This window comes from Colletotrichum gloeosporioides, assembly GCF_011800055.1.
Source record: "Colletotrichum gloeosporioides strain Lc1 chromosome Unknown consensus_64, whole genome shotgun sequence".
Classification (NCBI taxonomy): Eukaryota; Fungi; Ascomycota; class Sordariomycetes; order Glomerellales; family Glomerellaceae; genus Colletotrichum; species Colletotrichum gloeosporioides.
This window is the reverse complement of record NW_025544709.1, coordinates 182,953-208,207: the sequence shown is the minus strand read 5'-3', so window position 1 is coordinate 208,207 and position 25,255 is coordinate 182,953. Positions and strand designations below refer to the sequence as shown.

Genomic DNA, 25,255 nt, shown 5'->3' with positions numbered 1-25,255 from the left:
GTAAAGTAAAAACTACCCCCTACTTAACTATCCTTTATTTAAAGACCTCTTTAAAATTATAATAAATAATAAAGTATATATATAAAAATTAGAACTTTAGAGAAAAAGTACTAAGGAGAGAATAAACTAAATAAAAAGTTATAACTAATTTTTTATTCTCTACTAGTTAGATAGTTAATTAAAAGCTAGTTATTAAACTTATTACTATTATAATCTTAAAAGTAAGTAGATTATTCTTAATATTAAAGTAACTTTATTTATTTTAAAGTACTTTAAAAAGAACTATACTAGAGAGATTTAAACTATATCTATTAACTTAAAAAGCTCTAAAAAACCTAATAATATTTTATATAAGAGATAGTATTTAGATTTTACTAATTTAATAAAAAATTATATAAAGAGTATCTAGAAAGCTACTATCTACCTTATTATAGATATTAACCTTCCTTTTAGTATCTATAAGAACCCTACTTTTTAAAGTATAATCTCTAATATTAATATAAAGCTAGAAATATTACTATAGTTTACTACTTTAATAGTTTATATACTTAAAAGTATTTAGAAGTATTAGAAAGAGGTTATATAATAAGAACTTCTATATATTAACTCTAAAATCTATTTAGCTTTTAATCTATAGACTTCTCTAAGCTAATAAGCTATTATAAGTATTACTATATACTTTATTACTAGAGAAAAAGGTCCTTAAGTATATTTAATTACTATAAAGAAGTAACTTAGAGCTTATAATAATATTAACTTTATAAATACTCTTAAGGAGGTTATTTAAAACTAAGGTATTATAAACTAAATAAGAACTTTTATCTCTAATAATATAAACTTAAATAATACTTATATAATAAGTCTAATCCTTTAATTTAACCCCTTTATAAAAAAGAAGTAAGATACTTAGGCTAAAAGGATTTATTACTTTAAGTATATCTTTAACTTTATATTAAAAGCTTTTTTATTTAGTAAAGATTCTAAGAACTTTAAGAGATAGTTAGATATATATATTCTTCTATAATAGGATAAAGCTAACTTTAAGTATTAGTAGAAAGCTAAACTAATTAGTAAACTTTATAATATTATAAAGTTTATAAGAACTTTATTATAATATATATAGAGGTTTAAAAATCTATCTTATAAAATATTAGAAGGATCTAAGTAATTTAGTAATATTCTTCTCTCTTAGTAGATATTTAGAGAAATTAAATTAATCTAAAATAATATTATAAAATAGAACTCTATATACTTTATAATTAAGTATATAATTCACTTTAAAGATAAAATAGATAGTTTTTATTCTTCTTAGAATATTAAAAATCTTATATTAGTTTAAAATATCTTAACTTCTAATAACTAGCTATAGTTAATAGAGATTATAATAATCTTAAGGCTTATTTAGAAGATTATACTTTAAATATAAGGTTTTAAATAAAATAACTTATATAATAGACTTTAAGAAGTAATTATTATAATAGAGTATTTTCTAAGTCACTTTAAGGGTTAGAAAACCTTCTATAATAATACTAGTAATAAGGATTTATAAGATCTTAAAATAGAAAAGTTATAAGTTTTCTTATAAGAAATATCTTAAAGATCTACTTAATTAGTATATTAATAAATCTTATTATATACTTAAAGATTATAAATATTTTAGAGATAGTTTAATAAAAGCTTTTTACTTACCTATACTTACTAAAAGTATATTAATAGTATTTCTAACCTAAAAGAGATAAGTAGTAATAACTAGTAATATATAAAGACTTCTATTAATAATAAATAGAAAAAGCTAGATAAATATTATACCTTAATAGAGGAGTTACCTCTATATATTACTATATTACTCCTCTACTTTAGTTTTAATATAAAATACCTAGAAAAGAATTAGTAATCCCCTTATTAATAGGAATAAGTATCTAATACTAAATTAGTTCTAAAGAGGTATTTTAACTAATAATATCCTTTTAAAAAAGGGGAGGGTATAAGAAATATAAGCTAATACTTAGAACTTTATAATCTAAATAACTTTAAGTAATAAGTTTAAGTAGAAGTTACTATACTTAAGGGGGAAGAGGATAATAAGGAGGTAAATAAATTAGAGAAGTACTTAAACCTATAGAGGTAAGCTAACTATAATCCTATTAAGTAATAATTTATTTATAAAGAAGAATATCCTTATCTAAATAAGCTAGTATTAAGTATATTAGTAATACTATTATAGTTATCTAACTATAAGAAAGTATTTAGTATTATATCTCTTACCTAAACCTTATAGAGGCTAGTAATAAAGGTAGAAAGGCTAGAAATACTATAATATATAAAGTAATAGCATAAGAGGGGTATAATCTCACTACTTAGTAAGTCTAAATAGCTTCACTTAGTAATTACTTATAATTAATTAGTAATTAATTAAATATAGTATCGCGATATAGCAATCAAGTCAAGTTTGAGCCTCAAACTTAATTGATTGCCTTGAGGTGGGCGCTGAAAAAGACAACAATGAGGAGGAGAAGTGGCCAGACTAGCTGGCTGGGAGCCGAAAAAGAGGGGTGTCGGTGTGAAGGAAAAAAAGCTCTTCGACCTCGACAGCAAACAAACATTCGGGTGACGGCAGACAACTGCGACGATGAGGCGCCACGGCAGGAGCTTCCCCTAGCGGGGCAGCTCTGGGTGGTAGGGGTCCCTGCCTGGCTACCTTATCTAGATCTAGATAAGGTACCTTGAGGTGACCGGGTGCCTGTGGATGGCCAGGCAAAGGTACGGCCCCACCCTACTTAGATAATCAGCTGCGAAAATGTACCACAAATGTGGTACATTTTGATTTTGAAGCTGCCAGGAAGGTACGCCCGACCGAGCGCCTCCATACGGAGACTCCTTTGATTCCCAGCGTGAAAATTGCCCTGTGTCTCGCCTTTTATCGCCCTGCATTGCAAACGCACTGTAAGAAGCGCTGTTCTCCGCCCTTTAGGGTCGTTTTGAAGCTACGGCAGATGTACTCAATTAAAGATTCATTTGAAAGGAGGATTCCTACGCTCGCAGCATGCCTGGCGAGTGGGAAAAAGCGTGCAGCTATTCCCAGATTCGATCTCGGGCAGGGAACACCTTTTCGGGAGGCGCCATAGCGGGTGGACTCCCTCATCCCTCCCGCAATGGAGATCCCCACCCTTTTTGGCCAGGCTCCATTGGTGTCGCACAACTTGGCCGACATCCTCAGAGTGCAGTTGGGAGAGGGTCTTGAGAGACAGAAATTCTGGCCCGTCCAGGAGGTTGAAGTCTACTCGTACTGAGGATGCAGCAGCCTTATTTCGCGCCCATCTAATGCACCATCGGGGTGCAGCGAAGCAAGGATCGTGATGCTGGAGCTGCAGGCCCTGGACAGGATGCATGGATCAGCTTATCTTATCGCCGACTACCCAATCCCATGGCCGATCGGCCCCAATTTCTGATGTTCTCCACAACGCGGGAAGAGTACCCGGGAAGAGGTGCCGCTTCTGCAACGTCACGATGGAAACATGCATTCTGTCCTGGAATGCATCTTCCCGGATGTCTGCAGACCATTTTGGCTGCATATATGCCTGTGCCAAGAAGCCCAGATAAACAGAGGTGTCATTAGTAGGTCTCAAAAGCGAAATAGCAATAATACTTTCCCCGAAAATGAGGGGGAACGAGCGTCTGACAAGCCTGACGAGGAGCTCTGCCCAGATACAGCCCCTTTGCTTCGACGTCTCTTTGAAGCTATCCTCGACGATGGTGACGCTAAAACGACAGCCTTCCGACCTCTCCAACGGCATTTGCCTAACAAATCCTCGGGGCAGCCTCCTAGTGGAGATGGTCCTGGGCGAGACCCACCTCGCTCCCCAAGTCCCCTGGACCCCAGATGTGATGACTCCATCGTGAGAGCAGCGTGGGCCGTGGCGCCTGGAGAGGGTTCCGTCTCAGGCCCGGGCTGGCGACGCGATGCTGATTGAGAGGGTAAGTATGGTCGAATATCACGAGGCGGACGAAACAAAACCAGAAGGAAAATTGAATCGTCACAGCGGCACTGAATTTGAGGTACGGGCAGAATGACGTGACCTGGCATGACTTCCTTCAGGCCCATTGCATCGGCGATGGAACACAACAGGTTGGTTGGCATTACCTTCCACGGGCAGTACGTACATTACCTTATTCAACAATTCGTGCTGCTGATTCACGGCAAGTCGTGATGGCAGGTACGGCAGGTACGTGCCTCTTTCCTCCTCAGGCCGAGACTTGCCTGCTTCTCTGTCAAACTTGGGAAGGGACGGCCCAGCAGTAAAGCAGCAAGAACTCGGGGCGGGTGCAACTGCCCTGACAGTGCCTCAGCATTACTACTGCCATTTACAGACAACCTTACGCCTTCCACCGCTGCAGTCCGCTGCTTTGACGTCAACCTCTCCACGACACCCTCTCCTCAACATCCTTCCCTCGACAACCTCACATCGACACCCTCGCCTTGACAAGGATCCGTCACTCAGAGAGTGCTCGTCGACTTTTCTTGGCTAGCCCGCTGTCAGTCCTTTTACACCACAAATTTTGACATTACCTCCGCCTCGATAACTCTGCATCCACAACCTCACATCGTCAGAGTCGCATCAACAACCGCACCTCGACTACCGCACCTCTGAAAGATCTCCTTGACAAGCGTCTGTCGATAGCACAAGGCCGTCTAGACGCATCGCAGGCCTGTCAATCACTTCTGAGCCACCTACAGCAGGTGCCTTCCTGATGCACGACAGTTTTCCGCGGGCGCTTTGATGTCAACTTCGCCTCGACAACTCTGCCTTAACAACCTTAACAACCTCAAGAGTCTGTCGCTCGGGGCCGCCCCCTCCGGCTTTCCTAGCTACCCTGGCCTGCATTTACTTCCGGGTCGGCTACCTGCGCGGGCGCATTTCTTTTACACGACGTATTGATGTCCGCGGCTGCTTCGACCAACCCCACCTGCACAACATGACCTCGATAACCTCACCTCACCTCCACTGCCGATGTCGCTAATTTTCTGCCTTCCTTATGCATCGATCTGCTTCGTCTCATCAATCGCCTGGTTTCGCCGACATGCGAACGAGGAGCCAGACATCACCTGCGACGACGCTCCACATCCAAGCTGAGGCCCGCCTCCTTCAAGAGAAGGTCGACTCTTCCATTCTCAACGTCGCCGACTTCAGCAACGAAGTTGCTCGCCTCGCGGAAAAATACAAAACCACGCATACTCTTGACGAAATCATCGCACTCTTCCCTGGAAAGACCCAAGACATACTGTCAAGACTCCTCAAAATCACCCACAACAACATCCCCAGCCTCGTGAGCCATCTTGCCTCTGCATAGGGTGTGTCGCCAGACGAAGTTCGCACGAAGTTTGGGGGATCTTCCAGCGAGCGGTTTTACACCGAATTGAAAAATCGTGCGGTCTGCTACCCCCTCGACAAGGTTATCGACGCTTTGATTGAGGCTCGGGACACCAGAAAGGCTGGGTTAGCAGGTGCCGGCATCAGCAAGAAAAAGCTTTGGGCCCCGTCTGACGTCAAGAGAGCGGAGGAGATTCTCCAACGCGACCAGAAGTCCGCACCTGTTGACACCAAGCTTCTCGTCTGCGATCTCCCCGATATCAAGAGTTCCGAGGGTGATTCCGGTCCCACGAGCGGCAAAGAAACGATTATCGAGGACGTGGGCCACACGGCCGTGAAACTTGAATCCGAGCATCATCTTTCGGCTAACAACCTCCCCGAGTCTGATGATCAACTCCCTGACCAAGTTCCTCAAGACGATCAGCAAGTCGAGGAAGGCGACCGCGTCACATCTTCAGCCACACCTCTGCACTGCACCAAGCTGGACGACGAGCACGACGCCTCCATGGAAACAGCCGTGCCACCCGTTGAGAACAGCCGAAGGTATCTCAAAAGGCGAAGCACGCATTTCTTCGCAGAAGACCCAGAGTATCAGTGCCTCACAGCCCTTTCCAGCAAGGATAGAGAGCCCGCGACGCCGAAGTTCCGAAAAAGCTCGTTAAACCTGCCTCGGTTTTCTCCATCTCCATTACACCTCGAACACTCAACAACCACCCCTCGGCCATACCCATCACCCATCCCCACCAGCCAGAGTTCGCCGTCCCCAAGCCCGTCACCTCGGCAAGAGACGGAGATATCAGAAATGGATTTGTCAGAGGTGTCGGAATTGCAGATGGAGGTGTCGCAGATGGCTCCCGATTCCCAAGATTTCACAAGCCTTGTTCCTGACACCGAGCTCACTGGGGCTGCCATGGTGACCTGTCTCCGAATACTCATCGGAGCTGTTGCTTCATCCAAATGGTCCATGATACCCTCGGATTTTGATGTGGCGGAAGCTGGGGTCTATGAAGAGGACTTAGAGGGCGCCGAGAAGGTTCTGGTTCCATTGCACATCGAAAACCCCAAACATTGGGTTCTACTTGCGATCAGGCCAGACCCTCCAGAAGTGGAAGTTTTTGACTCGATGTCCGATGTGTCTTCGTGGAAAAAGAACATCGAAGCATCCATCGGCGACCTTTGCCGCGGTCACCTCGGCAAGTTTCTCGGATCGAGCACGCCGACCGTGGTGTATCGGCAAAGTCTGCAGCAAGTTGGAGACAAAGACTGTGGTGTATACACCCTCGTCAACGCCGCCTACCTGATCGCAGGAAGAAGGTCTCCGGTGAATACAGACCCAAATGTGTGGAGAAAGGCACTCGCCTCCTTTGACTACGGATCTGCCCTTGACGCAGAGGATGCCCCGTGGAGGCTTCGTCCAGAGCTCGACACAGCGAGTTACGACAACAAGCAAGACATGTTCTACGCCCGGAAAGGAGCACGCGTCACCGAGGACGATTGGTCTGCGTCGGTCGCCAGTCGAAAGGCATACGAGGACAATGTGGACAAAATTCTGATGAAGTCCCGCACACGCAACCTTCGCCAGCTCGAGAATCACCATGGGGACATTCGTGAAGTTTTCGCGGTAATCCACGATATTCTGTCCACAGCCACGCCAGAACAGCGTGAAAGAGAGAGCGAGCATCTGTCGAAGGAATACGCCGCCCGAGCAGCCATTCTCTCTTCGTTAGAGGATATCCCGAACCCGACAGAGGAGGACACATTGTATGGGGCGAAAGTGAAGGCTCGGAAAAGAGCTTGTCTGAAACGACTCAGATCGGTACAGATGTCAGGCCGGGCGCTGAAAGCAGCCGAGCGCCGACTGCAACTCGAGCTTGAGGATGTTGTCAAGCGGCAGCAAAAAGTGAAGGATCGAGGGGTAGAAGCCGAGACGTGAGAGTGCTTGGGACATTACATTACACGAACGACTGGTTTATTGTATTGACTTGCTTATCTGTTTGGGAGGCGCACACAATGCGGAGGACAGTATGCGAGAATAACTATCTTAGGAGTTGAGATATGAGCTTTAAATTGATACCCCCAATTGTACGCAACTTTGGTCCGCTTGAATGGAGCATGATCTTGTGGATGTATGGCGCGGCTGTGATTTGATTGCACGCATACTGTTCACGCAATGAACCAGTCACGTGCCATCGACGTCCTGTCTTCAGACTTGTTCTGGGGTTTTCGTACCGCGGACATGCTAAAGTCGTGAAGAATTGCTTTTCGCAGATGGGGCAGGCTTCGAAAGACACAAAATGCAGTCAACGGCGGGGATGACCAAGTGGTGGACGCCAACCTCACCCCAACTTGGGACCTTAGTACTGGCTGATCCCTTGCCAAGCACCCATTGCCCCCTTCGAAGGTTGCGGTGAGTTCTGACATGTTCACGAGATGAACGTGGGCGAGACGGTTGGCTGGTTCCGACCTGCACCAGTCGGCCGTCCAGCAATGCCGGTCAACTTTGGTATGGCCGGCTGCTCACACGGGTGTAGATGATTTGTGATGAACTTCGTCCCGATTTTGTTCTGTTTGCAATGCACAGGCATAGATCTCGAAGTGTCGGCGCCTTTCGACAGGCGCGAGTCTTGGAAACCCTGGTTCTCGTGAGCACGTAATATGTCTGTCGGGTCATGTTGGGGGTTCGATACGTGTTGCACGCGTGGAGAAGTGTCCTCGGGGTCATCTGCCCCTGATCCTGAACCTCGAATCCGTCCAAGGCAGCTTCATCGATTTGAACTTGGACAACGCGGCGGTATCGTTCAGGCGATGAGCTTGTTGCTCGTCTCATTGACAGGCATGGACGTGGAGTATGGGAACGATACTCTACCATAGCTTTCGCTGTTTGGAGCAAAGGAGGTCCATTTCTTACGCAGAGTATCACACCAGGAACATCGAAGAAGTTCCATTGCAGAGCAAAACCTACATTGCCAGCATGCCTATTTTGCGCCCTGGGCCAGATGACAGTGGTCGCGCATTCTTGCGTGGCTTGCAGCACCGCTGACGCGCACAGGACTGAGGCGTTGATGAACACACAGAGGCGCCGCTTGTGGTCGGCGGCGATTCCGGGGGGTTCTTACGCCATTAGCCGGCATACTTCGAGACATTCGACACACGCAAGGTCCGCCAACTTGGATTCAACCTGGGAGAAGCCCGAAGGCCATGATTCAAAAGTAAGCTGGGCCAGATGGCATGGTTTCTAAATGGCAGGATGCTTGAAAGCCATGCTGAGAAGACTGAGACGGCTAGAAGGACCCGATTTAAGCTATCGCACAGATCAGGATGCAAGACGTGGCAGTGAATACAGCCCGGGCAGCGCTCTAGTCCTCATGCAGGCGACACAATGGATGCTGGCGTTGGGATCAAGCCATGTTGATAAGCAGTTTTCAGCTGCCACTACCAGAGCATCAGCTTCGTCGCTCAATAATTCGAAGCGACTTGCGAGTCTGATATACCCACGCTGATGTCTTGATGCCAAACATGTCCCAATTCCACGCATGTCCCCATTCCATATCCCGGTCGCGGCCGCACTCACTGCCGTGCCGTCATGTGTCGACAGCACCTGTAATCCAATCCAAGGTAATACTATCAGGACATCCAATAAGCTTGCTACCCGCTGCGGTGGTGCAGTTAGCTGGACGTAGATTGTCGTACGTGGTATCGAGACCCAGCAACTGAAGTGTACCCCCCCATGCTCAGCTTCGAACAACCGATGGAATTCCCTTCTATCAGTAGAACATAAGACGATAAAGGCTGGCCTGTCCTCGGAAAGTTTGTTCCGTGACTTCGCCGAGAGCCAGTTCACCGCGATTGCTAGCCTTTCCGCAAATGTTCCCGTCCCATGTGTAAATCTCGCGGATGAAACTTGACATCGTCCACCCAGGCCGACTTCTAGATGATCATGGGAACGAACGAAGATATAGTAACTCAAGATGGACCGTTCCAAGTGCCGTCTCGAAGTCTGCAAGGTATTGTTTGACGGTACCAATGCCTTTACTGTTGATGGATCGTTGTTGGTTAATTATGCACGGCTCATATGAAACGCAGCAATAGTGCTTGAATCTCCGAATTGTAGCTCACTTGTTGGTGATTCTTTGTCTCAAATTCCAGCTTAACGGGTCTAAGAGGAGGCTTTTGGTCCGGTCGGCGAGCATATGAGGGTGTGCGTGGCTGGTTGGTAGAGGATATGAAGCGAATGGGTTCCAACGCAACGCTGCTTCTACACCTGTAATGCTGATATCTGAAAGGATAAATGTACGCGCTGAAGTTACCACTGCAAGGTCTGGCGCCTGACTATCCCTTTAAAGCCGAGTAGGTGTAATTTAGCGTCCTTTTCAATGCCTAATGATATTAAATAGAGAACGGGGATCTAAGCAAATCAGATTCTACAGAGAACTCCTCAGTTACCTACTGAGGTAAGCAGAGGAAAACTGGGGAGAAAACCGCGCTAAATTACACCTACTCGGCTTTAAAGGGATAAGACAAGCTTCGCTAGTTTGTGTTGGGCGAGACTTAGGGCACACCGGCAATTCTCCGGAGATCCTCCGGACATGTGGGTACATGAATCAGGTGGGCTACGACCGGGCCGGGTGTTCCCGCCCCGCTTTAAAGAAATCAGGACCGGCCCCATAGTTCCGTCAACGGGTGGCCTGTGCTCGTTGCCCAGCCAATCCCAAATGTCCCCATCTCGTACAACACAACACCCTCCACCTTTCATCTTCACAACCTCACGACCCCATCTCGCACTGCTTGCCAGCACCTTTTCGATGCATGACGATGCGCGAGCCGTCTCGAATTCTATCGTGGCTAGCTGCGATTCCCGAGCAACCTCCAAATCCGACCTCAGAGCAGCAGCTCACACCCCCGACGCGCAAGCGCAAGGCCTGCACTGCAGAGCTCGACCAGCATCTCGGCTTCAGTCGACCCATCTCTCCTCCCTGTTCCGATACCTCGAGACCTGCCCGCCCCCCCGCAATTGCTATGGACGATTCCGAGGCCTCGCAGGCTCAACAGCTTTCAACTCCCCAGCGACCCGGTCGAGCCGATAAGCGACGTCATACCGGCGATGGTGCTGATGATCATGTCGAAGTCGATGTCGACGCAACGCCAAGACAACCCGTATTCCAGGTGCCATATCTGCCGCCATTCCCCTCGAGCATCGCGTCTCCCCAAACATCGCCCACGCAGTCGACAGCCGAATCACAATCTGGACACTCTGAAGCATCCTCCAAACAGTCTTCTGCGAAGCGTCGACGGCAATCCGGAAGTCCTCGCAAGCAGAAGATGATACTCGAGTTCGAAGGAACTGTTGTAGATGCCAACATAGACGGGGAGGAGACTCCACCGGAGGCGTTGAACCGTTTGATAGGCGACATGAGGAGACTTGCTGATGGAGAGGGGTTTATACACGAGTCGGAAGAGGTATTTGGCCTCAAATGCAGTATTCAGATGGGTACACCTGCTAATCTGCTAATTGCAGCCGGCGATTCTCGAGGCAAAACATTCACGTCCAAACATGTTTCAGTGGGCCAAGAATACCGTTTTCGCACGCTCTCAACCCTCACCAGCCCAAGATACACTAGCACAAGCAGACACGGGCGTCCGCCCAGCCTCTAATCCCGAACTTTCGACAACGGTCGATGACGGGACAGAGAGGCGAGCATTGGGGCCGACACCGCGACTGCACGAAGCGCTGCGCCTGTGGCATGCTGCACAGCGAGCAGAAAGGGGATACGGAGAAGACCAGTGGAACTGTGCTGTCCATTATCCCATGCTAGAGCTAGCACTTGGCCACGACAAGGCTGTCGGATACTGTAGCTGGTGAGCCTCTTCTTGGTAGACTTCAGATTTCCCAGCTTCCTCCGCTGACACCATGAACAGTACTTCCGCGCCCTTGACCAAGGAGTACGCCCCGAAGACGACCACAAGCCTCCCGCGCGACCGACGAGTCGATTTCTGCATCCACATCGAACCTGACACGCCGCAACATGTGATTCCAACCGTCCTCCGCAGTCCCTCGCAGTCCATCAACCACACCGAATACGCAGCATTACTGCACAAACCCATCGGCATTGCCATCGAGACCAAGCTGACAGGGGCCGATTGGGAAACAGCAAGGACCCAGGTTGGCATCTGGCTTGCTGCGCAATGGAACCGACTTGATGACCTGGTTTGGAGCAGGGGCATCGGTGTTGAACACACCTCTCCCGCTGTCGCTGCTGGGCTTGTATTCCTGCCAGCAGTCATCATTCAGGGACACCAATGGTCCTTTGTTGCCTTTACGCGTGACAGGGATGGCGTTGCTAGACTGTGGTGCCAGCTGCCGTTTGCTTCGACACGGAGTGTCAAAGGCGTCTACCAGGCTGTCGCTGGTCTCCAGCTGTTGAGTCGATGGTTGCGGGAAGAGTATTGGCCTTGGTTCCGTCAAATCATCCTGGGACTATGAGGCAATGTGGTATGAGATAATGTGACATGAATGATGATGGATTATGATGGCTCTTAGAGTTCGGCGGTAAAGTCTTGCGAAGGAAGGTCATCCTGCCCTTGCTGGATCAAGGCATTGGTCAAGAGATCGAGGGTGTTCGGGGGCATCGGATGGATTTAGGGGGGAGGAGGGGGTAGACGACAGCTTCGTCTAAGAGCATTCAGTCTACTAGACACAAGTCAAGAGGATCTCAAGTCTCCATTAAACGTCCCGTGAACAAAATTATCCTCGCCTGCTACGTACTGCACTTGGGGCCCAGTTCCTTGACCTGCATGCTTGTTAGAACATTCAAGCACCATCCTCGAAGCTAGGTAAAGCGCCGCCCTCGTGCTCACAGCTATCGACATCGCCGACCTCAGCATATGCCTTTTTGCTATTTTCACCTTTTCTCGTGTGCTGGATCTCTGGATTCCGATCGGCATCGAGCTCAAGCCTTCACAGCCGCCGAACTGTGTAAATGGTGACATATGCTCAGTCCGAATGACGCCTCCAGGCTCGGAGCAGCCGCCCACGCCGCGCACAACCTCTGACTCCTTCTCCGTCTCGATTTCCATCATGTGTCGTCCGTGCCCGTTGCATGGCTACTCCTGCCTCTCGCTGACCTCGGCGGATTTGTCCTCGAAGTCGGGCCGCGGGCTGGGTTGCAGCTCACAGGCTGGGCGCAGCGGGAGCTGTTGTGTCGCCATCTTGATCACCGTTTTGGACATCGCCAGTGGTGTCTGCGGTGCCCTCTGCCGAATGCCGTGCTGTCTCAACTGGAACGCGCCGCATGTTCTGCTTGACTTTTGTTTTATTTCCGAAGGACGGTCAAAGTTAGCCCTGGGCGGTCTTAGACATCCCACGGCAAGGCAGCTGACGTGAAAAGCAGAACGAGCACAAGAAGATGGCAACTTAAAGCATGGGGACGGGCTCGTCGGATAGGAAGTATCCATCATAAATATTGGTGATACCACTACTCGACGACGCAAATCCCGGGCGAATGCTGTTGGAAGCTCGACCCGCAGCACCCATCAAGCTTGCGCCCAGGTTCGGAGCCCAGATCGGCCCCCAGACGGACCCTCAGACAGAACCCTGGCTGGCTTGAAGGCAGAACCGACGCCAGTATCTCGAGTATTAAGCCGGCAGTCGGATGCTCGCCTCGCATATCCACCAAGCCGCCTGGGTTTATTAGCCCTGGGGAGGTGGTCGCTGGGGCCCACGTGCGGCGCCTTTGCTTGCCGAGACTCTCCTGCGGCAGTTCGGGGGGCCACTGAGATGTGCGACTGATGTTGTGAGGGACATCCGGCCTGGCAGCGGAGGCGATGGAGCTCGCAGCCGCTGCGAGTTAGGGGACATCAATGGGGCCGGTTGATGCGTTCTTGGATGGCAGAAAGGAGGCGTTGCCAGTCGCCGCAGCCCTCCGCGCTCTGCATCAACTCCAGGGCGAAACTGAGCTCTTCCTCCAGGACCCCGATGGTATGCCTCCGAAGGCGAGCTAGCGAATGGTCGGACTCGCTGTGCGCCGGCGTCGTCGTATTCGACATCTTCCTCATGCTTGGGGGTGTGGAAGGCGTTCATGATCGTGGCATGGAGCGCCGTGTCTGTCGGGAGAGTCGCTTGCGGAATCATTGGAAATGTCAGTAATCGTTGGTTTGGCTTTTACCTACTCGATGAAGGGAAGAAGAGAGGAAAGCTATGAACCTACGTGAATGAAGAGCAGCTGACTTCCGTCTTGTCGTTTCTTTCAACCCAATGACCGAGTGTCTGTACTTCTTGACTGGAAAGGAGCAGGAAAGCTCTGCCTCATCCTCCATCACGCATATCCCACAACAAACGATCCCGTTTGGGACCGGCTGGGTCAACATCAGCCCGTTTGGCAACCTTCTGCTATCAAAACCCATAACCTGTGCCTGTGGGCGGATTCTTGACTGCTCGTGAAGCAGACATGTCAGATATGGCGTCGCAGCCGCGGTCTTGGCCTGTTTGCATATCGCACTTGCTCCACAATGCTTTCGCCTCGTCCCCGGCCAAGATCAAGAACGTACAGACATGGACGATGGAGCCAACAGAGACGAGAATACAAACGCACCCGAGCCGGCCACACCGTCGCCCAGGAAATGGCGCAGCCCTTGCAAGAAGAGATGCCGGAGACAGGGATAATTAGAGCATGTGCGAGGCCTTTCGCCCACCACCGCCGCTCGCCCTACTCCATATCGGGCGGACTGCAAGACGTGCCTCGGATGTACTGATAGCAGCCTGCGCGACATTAGCTGGGAGATCAGTCCCCCGGAGCAGGTAACGGATGAGCAGTGGACGGTGTCAGAGGCAGCATGGTGACTCGTTTCAAATTCTAGCCTGGGGAAACAAGTCAAGATTAAGAAAGAAAGGGTGCGCCATGATCTCAATCCCGACATCAAGGCCAACGTCTTCATGTGTGCTGACGACGTGCATAACATCTGACTTCACGACAGTTGTAGACATCTTCCTACCAGTGGACTCGGCAGGCTCAGGCTCAGGCTCAGGCTCGGGCTGGGGCTCGGGCTCGGGCTTCTTCTTGGTGACTTCGGGCCTTGCAAGGGCAGCAGCATCACGGCCTGGGCCGGGCTGAAGACCGGCACGGCGGTGCTGCGGGACGGTTGAGCCGGCGCAGGCAGTCTGCATTGTCCTTCAGCGTCTAACCACCCACAGATGCCATTACTAGCAGGGTGGTTAGATTTGGCTCTGCTTCAGTCTGCTGTCATGTCTTGCTTCCGAGATCCAGCAGAATCGCAGTGTGACATCGGGATAATTAAGAGCACCCCCCTCATAGTGCATGCTTCATAGTTCAGCTTGAACAGAAACAACCTGAGCTCTAGTGCACAAGGCAAGAGGCACGGGTGTCAATCTATCTCAGCTCGCCGCGGCCTACCACACCGCAGCGCGCGCATCATCTTGATGCTCGAGAACGCGCTCCATGCTTTTCAGTAGGAGTCCCTATCGTGCATGGAGGGCCTGTCATACTCTTGCTTCTCATCGCTTTCTTACCAGGTTATCCGAACGTAATATCAACCGCCTGAGGCCTTTGCCCGAAGCAGGAAGAGAATCAAGCCGACGATCTAGAAAGTGAAGCAAGAGGAGCGTTCGTGCAATTGGATGATCAGTGGCCCCTGCAAGACTACCTGCCGAACGATGAGTTGGCGGGATGGGACGTTGTGAAGCCCGTTAAGTCTTGGACGGAGTACTCGCCACTCAGCTATCCGGAATATTCCTGTACGGGACCTGCAGAACGATCTCATTGACACCCCGAGTTGTCGAGGGTTTGCCGTGGAGCCAGGATGCGGCGTGTCTTCAGCAGCGCCGGCAAACAGAACTCGGTAAGCTTCATCCGTCTGGAAGAAGACGATGAAGGGCTTGGATGAAGTGGAAATGACACATGGAGAAGTGGATGCTGGCGTTCTTTTGCTCCCGTGAAGACCACTTGGTCTGGACGTAGACTGTCAGTAGAATGTCAGTCAAACTGTTGGACAGCGATTTCATCTTTGACTTTGCGACGATTTGTCGACTTGACGCCCAACTTGGCCAATTCCACTTCACGCCTTCACTGAATCCGCATACGAGTATTCAGACAACAAACAAATGGGTTGCATAATATGCTAAACAACAGGTGCAAGAGCGCCAAAAAAAACAAACAAGAGCGCCAGAAAATCAAAGAGTGCGGAGCGGGCCAAAACAAACAGAGAAGGAAAAACAACCCAAAAGAAACTTGCTGCCACAACAATTACTCGTTCTGCCCCACCCCTTTCTGGTACAGCTCGGCCGCTGCGGCGACAATCGAGGCCGAAGCCCGGAACCCCTTCACAATCTCATAGTACACACCGCCAGACCACTCGCCCCTTGGCTTGGGCAGCTCGAGGATGGTCTGGGCAGAGCGGCGCCAAAGGGTGACCCAGTCGGCGGCCTCGACATTCTCGTCCTCCTCCTCATCGTCCCATGACGAGTCCTAGTCGTTGGGAATGGGGTCAGGAAGCGCAGAGAGGGGTTCCGGGAGCGCCGGCTGCTTGCCCTTGAATCTGGCGATTGGGCTGTCGTCCAGGATGGGACCGAGCTCCTCCACGTCAGGAGCGACATTGTCGTCGCGGCCCCGTGCGTCCTCGGCTTCTTCTTCGTCGTCGGTCTCAACAGAGGGGATGGCGGCGTCAGGAGTGGTGGTGGGGGCTCGAGCCCGTTTGGACGGGGGCTGGTAGGCGGCGTCTGGGTTGAGATGGCGCTTCAGGGGTCGGGTCAGAGGGGAAGCGACGCGGGGAGCGGGGGAGGAAAGGCGACCGGCCAGAACGGATGCCAAGGGAGAGCTTCGGGGGCGGAGCTCGGGGGGTGCGGCGCGGGCCGGGTTGCCATGCTGAAGGGGGTGCTCGAGCGGGGTGCCGCAGTTTGAGGGGGGCGGAGGCGGCGTGCCGTAGTTGGAGGGGTCTGAGGCCGGAGTGCCGCTGCGGGAGACGGCTGGGGTGGAGCGGCGACTGGCGGAGCCTGGCTCTTCGCCGGGACGGAGATCTGCAGTTATTGTTAACGTTCAAGTCCATAGCGTGGGTGCGGATGGAGTGCTGGTGATTCAAAGCCAAGTAGGGTATGTTTGTGCCGGGTCTGGTAATGCATTGAGTCCCCGCGAGGATAGCTCATTTGAATAAACGAACTCGCCTCGGAACGCCGTCTAAATGCCGACGGGGAGAAGCTCAGGCGGCGTGGACTCGGGTTTCTCGCCCAGCTCGTGTCGGTCGATGGCGGCGGCGGTGATGGCGTCGAGGACGGCGTCGAGGGACTTGCGCTTGGTGGGGTCTCGGGCCTTCAGCAGCGAGTTGATGTTCTTGATGGCGTTCCACGATCGTGGGATGTCGGCGCCCAGCAGCAGCACAAGCATCTCCTCGTATTGCTGGCCCATGTTGCTCTTGAGGGCCTGGAGGCGGCGTCCGCTCTCTCCTTGCTGGCCGCGAGCCCACACGCCGTCATCATGAAAAACGAGCTTGGCGACGGTCTCGAGCTCGTCCTGGGAGAGCTGGTTGCGCAGGAAGCGGTACCGGTGGCGGACGTCTGGGCCGGGGTCGGCAGTCGAGGAGGAGGGCTGGCTGGACTGGGCTTGGTAGAGGAGACGGGCATGGTGCCACCAGGCGTTGGGCAGGGCGCGGAAGGTCCGGGGAGCCTCGAGGGGGTTGGCGGGGCTATTCGAGTAGATGGAGGCGAGTTGGCGGAGGGCCGACAGCGGCTCTCTGACACCGGGCTCGGTCTCGATTCGCTGCCGGGGGGCCATGATGCTGTCGGTGGAGGTAATTGTTGAACCTGGGTGGGAGATGGGCAGAAAGGAGCGCAGACAAACCGAGAGCCGGGGAGAACGAGAGAACAAGCACAGCAAGTCGGGGAGATGGATTCGCGGCACAGGGAGAAGAGGAGAAGAGGCCAGGAGACGGAGTCAGACGTCGTCGTCGAGAGAGATCCAATGCAACGGCTGCACCTTCCGGATGGCTTCGCTTTCGGGCTTGCACCTTCGGGTCTGCACCCTGCACCCCCGGCCGCACTTTGCAGCGCATCTTCCGTCGTTCTTGCCTTTGCAACTTCCATATCAGCCGTCCGAGGTGCAGCACCCAGGAACGGGTGCAAAAACGTAAGCAACCTGGTTCCAGGAAGGAGCATGACGTGACCTTCCTTCGTCTTTCCTTCCTCACCTCAATCTCTTCTTCTCCTTCCCAACCTCCATCTTCTTCCAAGTTCGACCCCCATTCAGCCTTACGACAACTTCCACTCTCTTGTCCAGGCGCGACAGCTACGAAAATTAGGCATCATCTTTTCAGACACTGCGGCGGTATCATCGAGCAGGCAGTCATCGCTCGACGACGGCCGCAACCCCGAAGCCATCACGCAAACATCCCGTCAAGCGAGGGACTCCTTCTACGAAGAGTTCAGCATGGACAAAGGACGGTCGAAACGTTCGTCCGCGCCAGTCGCAGGCATGACCCCCTCCGACAAAGCGACCGCCAGACCAGACCCTGACCACTGCCTAGGACCTGCGCGCGGTTTTGATCGCTCCGAACATGCTGCCGACAAATAAGACGTGAAGCCCGCGTTTCCCCGAACCAATACGCCGCCACCCGAAGCAGGCACGAAGCCCAAGACCAAGAACTACACCGCACGACGGAGACTGCTCCTGGCGTACTGCGAGACGCTTGTGTCCGCCGAGACGTGCGTCAGACGGGGAATGCCTTCGGCCATCGCTGACGATTCTGACGATCTCGTGGACGCGAAACTGTTGGAGCTGCTTGAGGTTGCTCGGCAGGCCATTGATTTGGAGAAGGAAACGAAGAGCAATTCACCTTGGATTGCGTTGGAGCAGGATGAAAGGGGGAACTGGCAACCAGACATTGTACCATCGAGAAAGTTTCGAGCTCACCCAGTAGGGGTGTTCACAGCAGGGGAAAAGGCCATAACAGCACCTCTGCCAGGAAGCATAAGTAAAGTATGAAGACCAGCAGCTCAATTTGACCGGATTGATTCCATCGGTGTCCCCAACTTCAATCAGAGTGAGGCACTACCAGACTCTAAGGGGTAACTCGGTTTGTTCACCTGGGCCAGCCCCGTCACGTTCCACAAGCCCGACGCATGCTTATCGGCGAAGGCACCAGATACAATTTCTCCCCTCGTCGCACTTGCGCGCCCCGCCAAAGGGAAGAATCATTCTCGCTAAGTAATGAAACCACCAGATGTGGATGGACGTGCGGCCTGCCCTGTCGAATGAAGTCTGCTGGGTCAATCGCCACGCATCGCGGGGTATTCCAGCCACATGTGGCGGGGTCACCAGCCACTATCTTCGAGGTTGTCTGTCAGACAACCTCTCCCATTGGCCAGATCTTTGGGTTGGGTGGGGTCATTCCCGATCAGGTTAGGTCTGAGACTCGGGACTCGGGAAATTGTCCCCGGACTGGAGCTTCAGTAAGGCCCGCACCGTGGGGCTTTGCTGCCCATTATGCTTGTACTGAGGTATCGTCCGAGCAGACCTTTGACAAATGCATTAATATGCAGCAAAACTGATACTGCGATTGAGGGGTCCCGCCGCAAATCGGCAGCAGGCCGCCCCTGTAGCTACAGTGACATGGTCGTCGTTGCGGGGTCTGCCAGGTGCCCCGATTCGAGTTCCCAACTCTCGTGGACCGCATCCAAACCATCTTCCTCCTTCAATTACCATCCCACCATCCTGCACTTCCGCGCTGTCACGCGTACCCAGCATGCGACCCATTCCCTGCGGTCATCCGGAATGACCAAGATGAGCGGTATGGGCGACCTTCATCTGTGGCCGACTCGTCCCACGAACAAAGCCCCGGCGTCGCGAACCGACATGCTCCAATTCGCTCGCAACCACCCTACGCCCAGAGCCCTTCCTGCCGGCCATCTGCGGTGCCGCTCGCGAATGTCGACAAGTTGAGACCGTATTTCAACGTCGCTATGAGGTGTTCGCCCAGAAGGCCAGCATTCTCGGGACTGCACCGCCGGCGCCCCCTCTCGATGTCAACTCCAAACCCGACCCTGTCTCCCGACCGGTCTGCTGCCAGATCCTCCATCCTCGAGCGACGAGTTGAGCGATTGGAGACGAGAAACAAGTCAAGCGATCCGATGCAAGCGACAAGTTGAGCGACCCGAGACGACTCCAGAAGTCACACACCCGGTCGGAGGCCAGTGGAGGCAGCAGGAAACACAAATACGGCCGAGGCCATTAGGGGCAGGAACAAGAGCAAGCAGCAACGACAGCCAGCGATGTCAACAACAGTGCCAATGGCCACGCCGTCCTCAACGCTCTCGACGCCTTTGACGCCCATCTCTTCCTCCCTGGCATCGTCACCGGCGCAGTCCGTTCCTGCGCAACTCCAGCTTTCGACTGCCCGACCAATTCCTCGCCACCTTTCCACGCCCCACGGAAGGTGCAACGACTTCGGCATCAAGCAACAAAAGTCTGCAAGTCGAGGACGTGCTGCACGCGGCACCGTCAATGTCCGTGGTCACATCATTCGAGCTGTCCAGTCAGCCATCGACTGTCGAAGACGCCTCCAATCCGACTCCCTCATTTGACGTTTCTGCCGTCATCCATCACCAACCCGAGCTCGAGAACCATCTCCAGCCTGCGGCGCATCAATCCTGACACGTCTTGCTCCCCTCCCACGACCGCGGTGACCCAACTCCCAATTGCCGTCTCGGCCAACATCAATCATCAATCCCGATAAATCCCCGCCACGACAGCGACGACCATTGCCAGTGGGTCTTCATCGGCCGCTCTCCCCACCACGAAATACTTCCCCCAGCAATTGCCAACCAAAGAATTGCAGCGAGCTTAGCCAGCCAGCCCAGCCCGCCTCCATCACACTGGACGAGCACGCGAATCCGAGGCCAAGCAAGCATCTTGCCCGCCCCGTGCCGACAACACGAACAAGGCCCCTTGGGCTCTGTCCCATTCCACCCGGCACAGCCAGCCGTCTGTTGGGCCTGGAGACTTCATTCCACACACCGGCTCTCCACTGATGCAGTCGCTGGGCCCCGAAATTGGCATCATCTTCTCCCATGCATGTACCCATCTATGTCGAACCCCGCTGGAGCATCAGTCAACATCGTGAACTCAGTGCCATACTGCTCCGCATTCGCCTCTACAAGAAATACGCTTAGACACTGAGCTGCTGGCTGCTCGCCAAAAGGTTGTTGTTGCAAGTGCTTGTCCCGCCTGGAAATCGCATCAGGCTACAGTGCTGCTCCCTTCGCACGTGCTCTGCTTTCGCGCATGCTTTGCCTTGCACATGACAAGTCCCTTAATGATGTTTATGCGCTTCTGGCTGTCTTCCTCAGACACCCCGCATTCAACTCCCACCGTCTATCGTTGTGGCCTCCCTTCCTGCTGATTCACAATGACCTCGTCCTCTGTTCGGCTTGAAGGGGGGCAAAAGCTCAATGGCCGTCCGTCGTTTTCGTCCGTCGTCTTCTCTGATGATTCGGTAGCGGATAATTTGAAAACGGCGGTCCAGCGTGGGATTCCCAAATTATCTAAACGAATCAGGCTACGGCTTTCCGCGTGACCCACGGGAAGAGGTGCATCTCGCGAGGCGTCCATGTTCACCACGACTGGGTACCAGACCGATCTGTCGCGGTATACAGAAACATACAGAAAAGGCGGCTCTTATATCACGCCCCTTCTCGACACCCTCGTGTGGCTTGCGTGAGGCTTGCGTGAGGCTTGCGTGAGGCTTGCGTGTGGCGAGGCAGCCGCCTGCTAGCCGCACTTGCCATCTGCCTACCTGCCCTCTCAAGTCCAGCACCGACCGGCGACGGCAACCTCAGAGGAGCAACATCGCGCAACCCCAGAATCCGGCTTGCACCACGTCTTCCTGGAGTGAGTGTAATTCACAGTGGCCGTATTCGTAGCCGAGACTTAACAACACCTTCGAGATACAGGCCTGGGTCCATCGGCAAGGGCAGTAAACCTATCGAGACGGTAAGGAGGTCATTCCACCATGCAACGCCCGGGTGGCCAGTCTTTGCCGTGCGAGTCCGTCAATGTCTGCGCATGTCCATGTCCGCCAAATTCACCCGGTGTTTCCCATGCCGCCTCTACCTAGAGGAAAGAGATGAGGTAGATACTGGGAACAATTTTTGACGTTTACAAGGAAGATGAAGGGGAGAATCATGGGTTCACCATATATGGATAGATTCCATGAGACCTTGCCGAAACCCCTGCAAAAACTCGCCATTTTCAGGTTTGCTCGCCCGTCAACTCACCACCTGGTCGTTCTTTCTGCCAGCAAACATCCCTTCGCATATTGCATGCACCCGAATAGAAAGATACTGCTGATGTCAGTGAGAACAGGGCTATCAATTGACACCTTTTTTTGTTCGTGTGCATCGACTTTTGATTTTTGGTGTTGCTGCTCAGCTAAACGTCAATGGTCCGTGCGAGAATCGTCCGATTTCATTTTCACAAAATTCAACTCAATAATCTGCCCCTTTAATTGCCGGGGCTGGCCGATTTCCCCTCCCATTGGGACCTCCACGATATATAATTAGCAACATCTTGGAGGTCCGGATAAGTGTGCGGCGATATTCAGCCCTCACAATCATTGCGAAACCGTCAATTGCGCGTAAAGTTGTTGATGATGCGCGAACTTGGATTCGGCCAATCAGGTCGCTGAGATTGTGGAGAAGTTGGGTAGCCCGGACAGCAACACTCAGCACAAATGCAGGAAATGATTGTAGTAGTGCATCCGAATAAAAAAAAACTACAAATCAATTCCCCTGACTTTGCTGATCTCGGCGATATTTTTTGTGTCTAGATGCAGGCAGTACTTCGCGAGATATCCGTGATTAAAGCTGGGTAGGTGCGGTTTTCCCGACCGATGCGGGGGAAAAGACACCACCACGAATCTTGCTCATCCCGACTCCTTTTCCGGCTTGACATCGCGGCATCTTCCACTGAGCTTCATCGTTCTCAGGATGCTACGACATCGAAATGTGATGCAAAGGCCCACCGCATCCACATCCGGGTGGCGATTTCGGACGCTACCTGTACGACACAAGCATCAGACACACAAATGATCAACATCGCAGCCGGCAGCACAGTGGAAGCAACAGCAGGGTTCAATTGAAACTACATCACAAACAGCGCATCTCAGACCGTTCCGTCAATGCCAAACATGAGAGCCTTTGCCGCAGTCTCGACCTCGACCACATAGCGCCACGCGAGATGCGTCGCTTCAAACGACTCCCTGATGCGATGCTCCCAATTCTGGGCATCGTTGTCGACGCCCATGCCATACCCACCATGACCGCCACTACCACCATCACCGTGGCCATCGCCGTAGTGAGCGTGCTCCTCAGCCGGCGCCTCAAACACCGAAGGCGCATCTGTCGCTCCGTCTGTGAGAATTGTGGTTGGTGGTGGCGGCGGTCTGACACTCTCCCGGAACCGCCTCGGCAGCGATGAGTGGATAGATGGCAGCGGGGCGATTGACGACACCAACGTGGACGGATCAGCGCCCGTGACGCTGCGGGTTCCATCTGTGAGGATTGTAGTCGGTGGCGGAGAATGGCGCTGTGCCGGAGACGGCGAGAACGATGACGGGACGAATGACGGTGGGGTTACCGAAGAGACGAATGTGGACGGAGCAGCGCTGCGGCATCGGCTGGTAGCAATGGTGGACGGCGCTTGAGGACCACGCGGTGCTGGAGACGACGATAACGACGACGATGGAAAGGCCCATCCCTCAGAGGACGGCGGGGCGGTCGAAGGGGCCCTGGCCGAAGCGAGGCTACGCGCGGGAGTGGGAGGGAACATGACCGGCGACGGCTCGAGGTTCGGGACCCCGGCCGTCGGTGTGGGTCCCCACAGCGCCGGACCCAGACCGGGAGTGCCGTCTTTCGCCGGGACGGGCGAGGCCGCGGCCGGCATCGGGCCCCGCCTCTCCCCGGCCAAGCCGCTTGCGGGGGCGCTGAACAGGCCTGAGAGCGGCGGTTCGGGGGGGCTTCTGGGATGAACGTGAGCTACGCGGGTGCAAGAAAAACAGATCAACGTTGGTGCACCGTCTTGAACTTTGGACCTTGGGAGTTCACATACCGTGTCGGAGTTGAGGGGGTTTGGCTTGCACCCACGTCAGACGGGAAGCTGAGGGCTTCGACGCTGGATGCCAGCCGATCCATGTCTGCCGCAATCGGACCTCTCTTGGGGTGCGTTGGCGTTTGCGGCGGCCTTCTCGATCGGCCCGTGGACGTGGACGAGGCGGTGCCCGAACGGCGCCGGCTCTGCGAGACTGGATTTGTCGGCGTCGCAGGTGTTGTTGGCGTCGCTGGCGTGCGATGGTTCGGAGTTGCCACCGGCGTGGATGGGTGTGAAGTGGCACCGGGGTCTGAAGACAAAAGACTCAGTATTAGCAACGGCTCGGATGGTGAAGCAAACAAGCTTCAAACGGCCATGAACTCACCCTTGTCCCACCAGTCCTGTTTTCCCAAGTCAACCCGCAGCCAGCGCTCGATGGCGTCGACGTCGTTGAAGCATCTGTCGACCAGCCCCTGGTTGAACCGGTACTCCTCCGTGACGATTGCGTTGATGGTGACTGTATCCTTGAGCACGACAGGGCCATTCGCGGTGACCCATTTCTTGGCGTAGTGCCTCACCAGGCGATCAAATTGCGGTCTGATGAGCCTGGCGAAGTCGCCGCCGTGGGCCATGTTGCAGGCGATGCGCACGTCGGGCAGGAAGCGCCCTTCGAAGTCGGGGTGGTCGACGTGGTGCGGGAGGCATTGGGCTGCCACGATGGCACGGAGGATGTGGGCGCGGGAGCGGACGCACCAGGACACGCCGCGGCTCCGGCCCTGGTCTCGGTACCACTCGACCTTGACGCCGCATACGAACTGCCGGACTTGAGTATTAGCGAGGGTATTCACAGTTTGGGGGTGGGGAGTGGGCAACCTGGTCCGAGTTGCCAAGGCACATTGTTGCTGCGCCTCGGATGTGGACTGAAGCAGAGATTCGGAATGCCCTCACTTTGGCACCAAAGCGAGAAGAAACGAAAGCAATTCTGCATGCACGGGGGATCAGTTAGGGACAACTGGCGAGGACAAGTGTTAGATATCCTCTCTCCCAAGGCCATGAATCTGTGGAGAGAAGGGAGCAAGCCGGATGCAGGGGAGAACGGACAAACGCCCGGAGATTATGCCCCCGGGCAACAGCCGCATCTTGCGAACATGTTCACCGCTGGGCTTTGACCTCCTCTCGATTTCGGGAGTCTGCAGTATCCACACAAGCAGCTGGATGCACACCAAACCAGCCCAATCCCAGGGCCGAGATGATTGAGCTATGAACGCGAAGCGTGGGCGGACGGCGACAGTCCATGCCACGAACCTGCTCCTGGCAGGATGTTCGCCCAGCATGCAGTTCACCCAAGAGATCAAGCTGCCGCCATGACGATCCCAGGTGAGTGGGTGGGTGTCTCACGGTCCTGCATATGGGGCTGCGAACTGGTGAGTTCGTTTGGTGCCGGCATCTTGGAGCCTCCACCACATGGCGGAAGCTTCCATGACGAACATCTCCATCTGCCCTCCACTTATTCAACGACCAGACTGAGACCACCAACGCCAAGGCTTGAAGATGCGACTCCACTGGGTCTCAGCTCTCATGGTAGCTGGCTTCCACCGCATCTTGGTCTTGAATCTTACCAACATGACCAAGCTGCAAGTCTCATGGCAGACACCCTACATAATTCGCCATCTCCAGTGTTCCAAGACACTTCTTCATGAACCGCACAAGCGGTGAAGATGTCTCTCATAGCAAAGACAGCCATATCCCCAATGGCGGTGCTGCGACGGCCGACCGGTCGAACCAGTCTCTATCCCCTCAATT

At 52.7% G+C, this 25,255-nt stretch overlaps 2 protein-coding genes across 2 annotated transcripts; one reads left to right on the top strand and one right to left on the bottom strand.

Annotated features, from left to right (window-relative positions):
• Positions 1–11,277: 11,277 nt before the first annotated feature.
• Positions 11,278–11,850, top strand: GCG54_00003817 (uncharacterized protein; the record flags this gene model as incomplete). Its single annotated transcript, XM_045403883.1, has 1 exon — positions 11,278–11,850. One exon carries the CDS (start codon positions 11,278–11,280, stop codon positions 11,848–11,850), a length of 573 nt encoding a protein of 190 aa, XP_045261515.1.
• Positions 11,851–22,528: 10,678 nt separating this feature from the next.
• On the bottom strand, positions 22,529–24,267 carry GCG54_00003816 (uncharacterized protein; the record flags this gene model as incomplete). The annotated part of the gene is made up of 3 exons (XM_045403882.1): positions 22,529–23,384; positions 23,574–23,762; positions 23,834–24,267. Coding segments are annotated over 3 exons (1,479 nt in total), but the record flags the coding sequence as incomplete, so codon positions are not given.
• Positions 24,268–25,255: the final 988 nt, after the last annotated feature.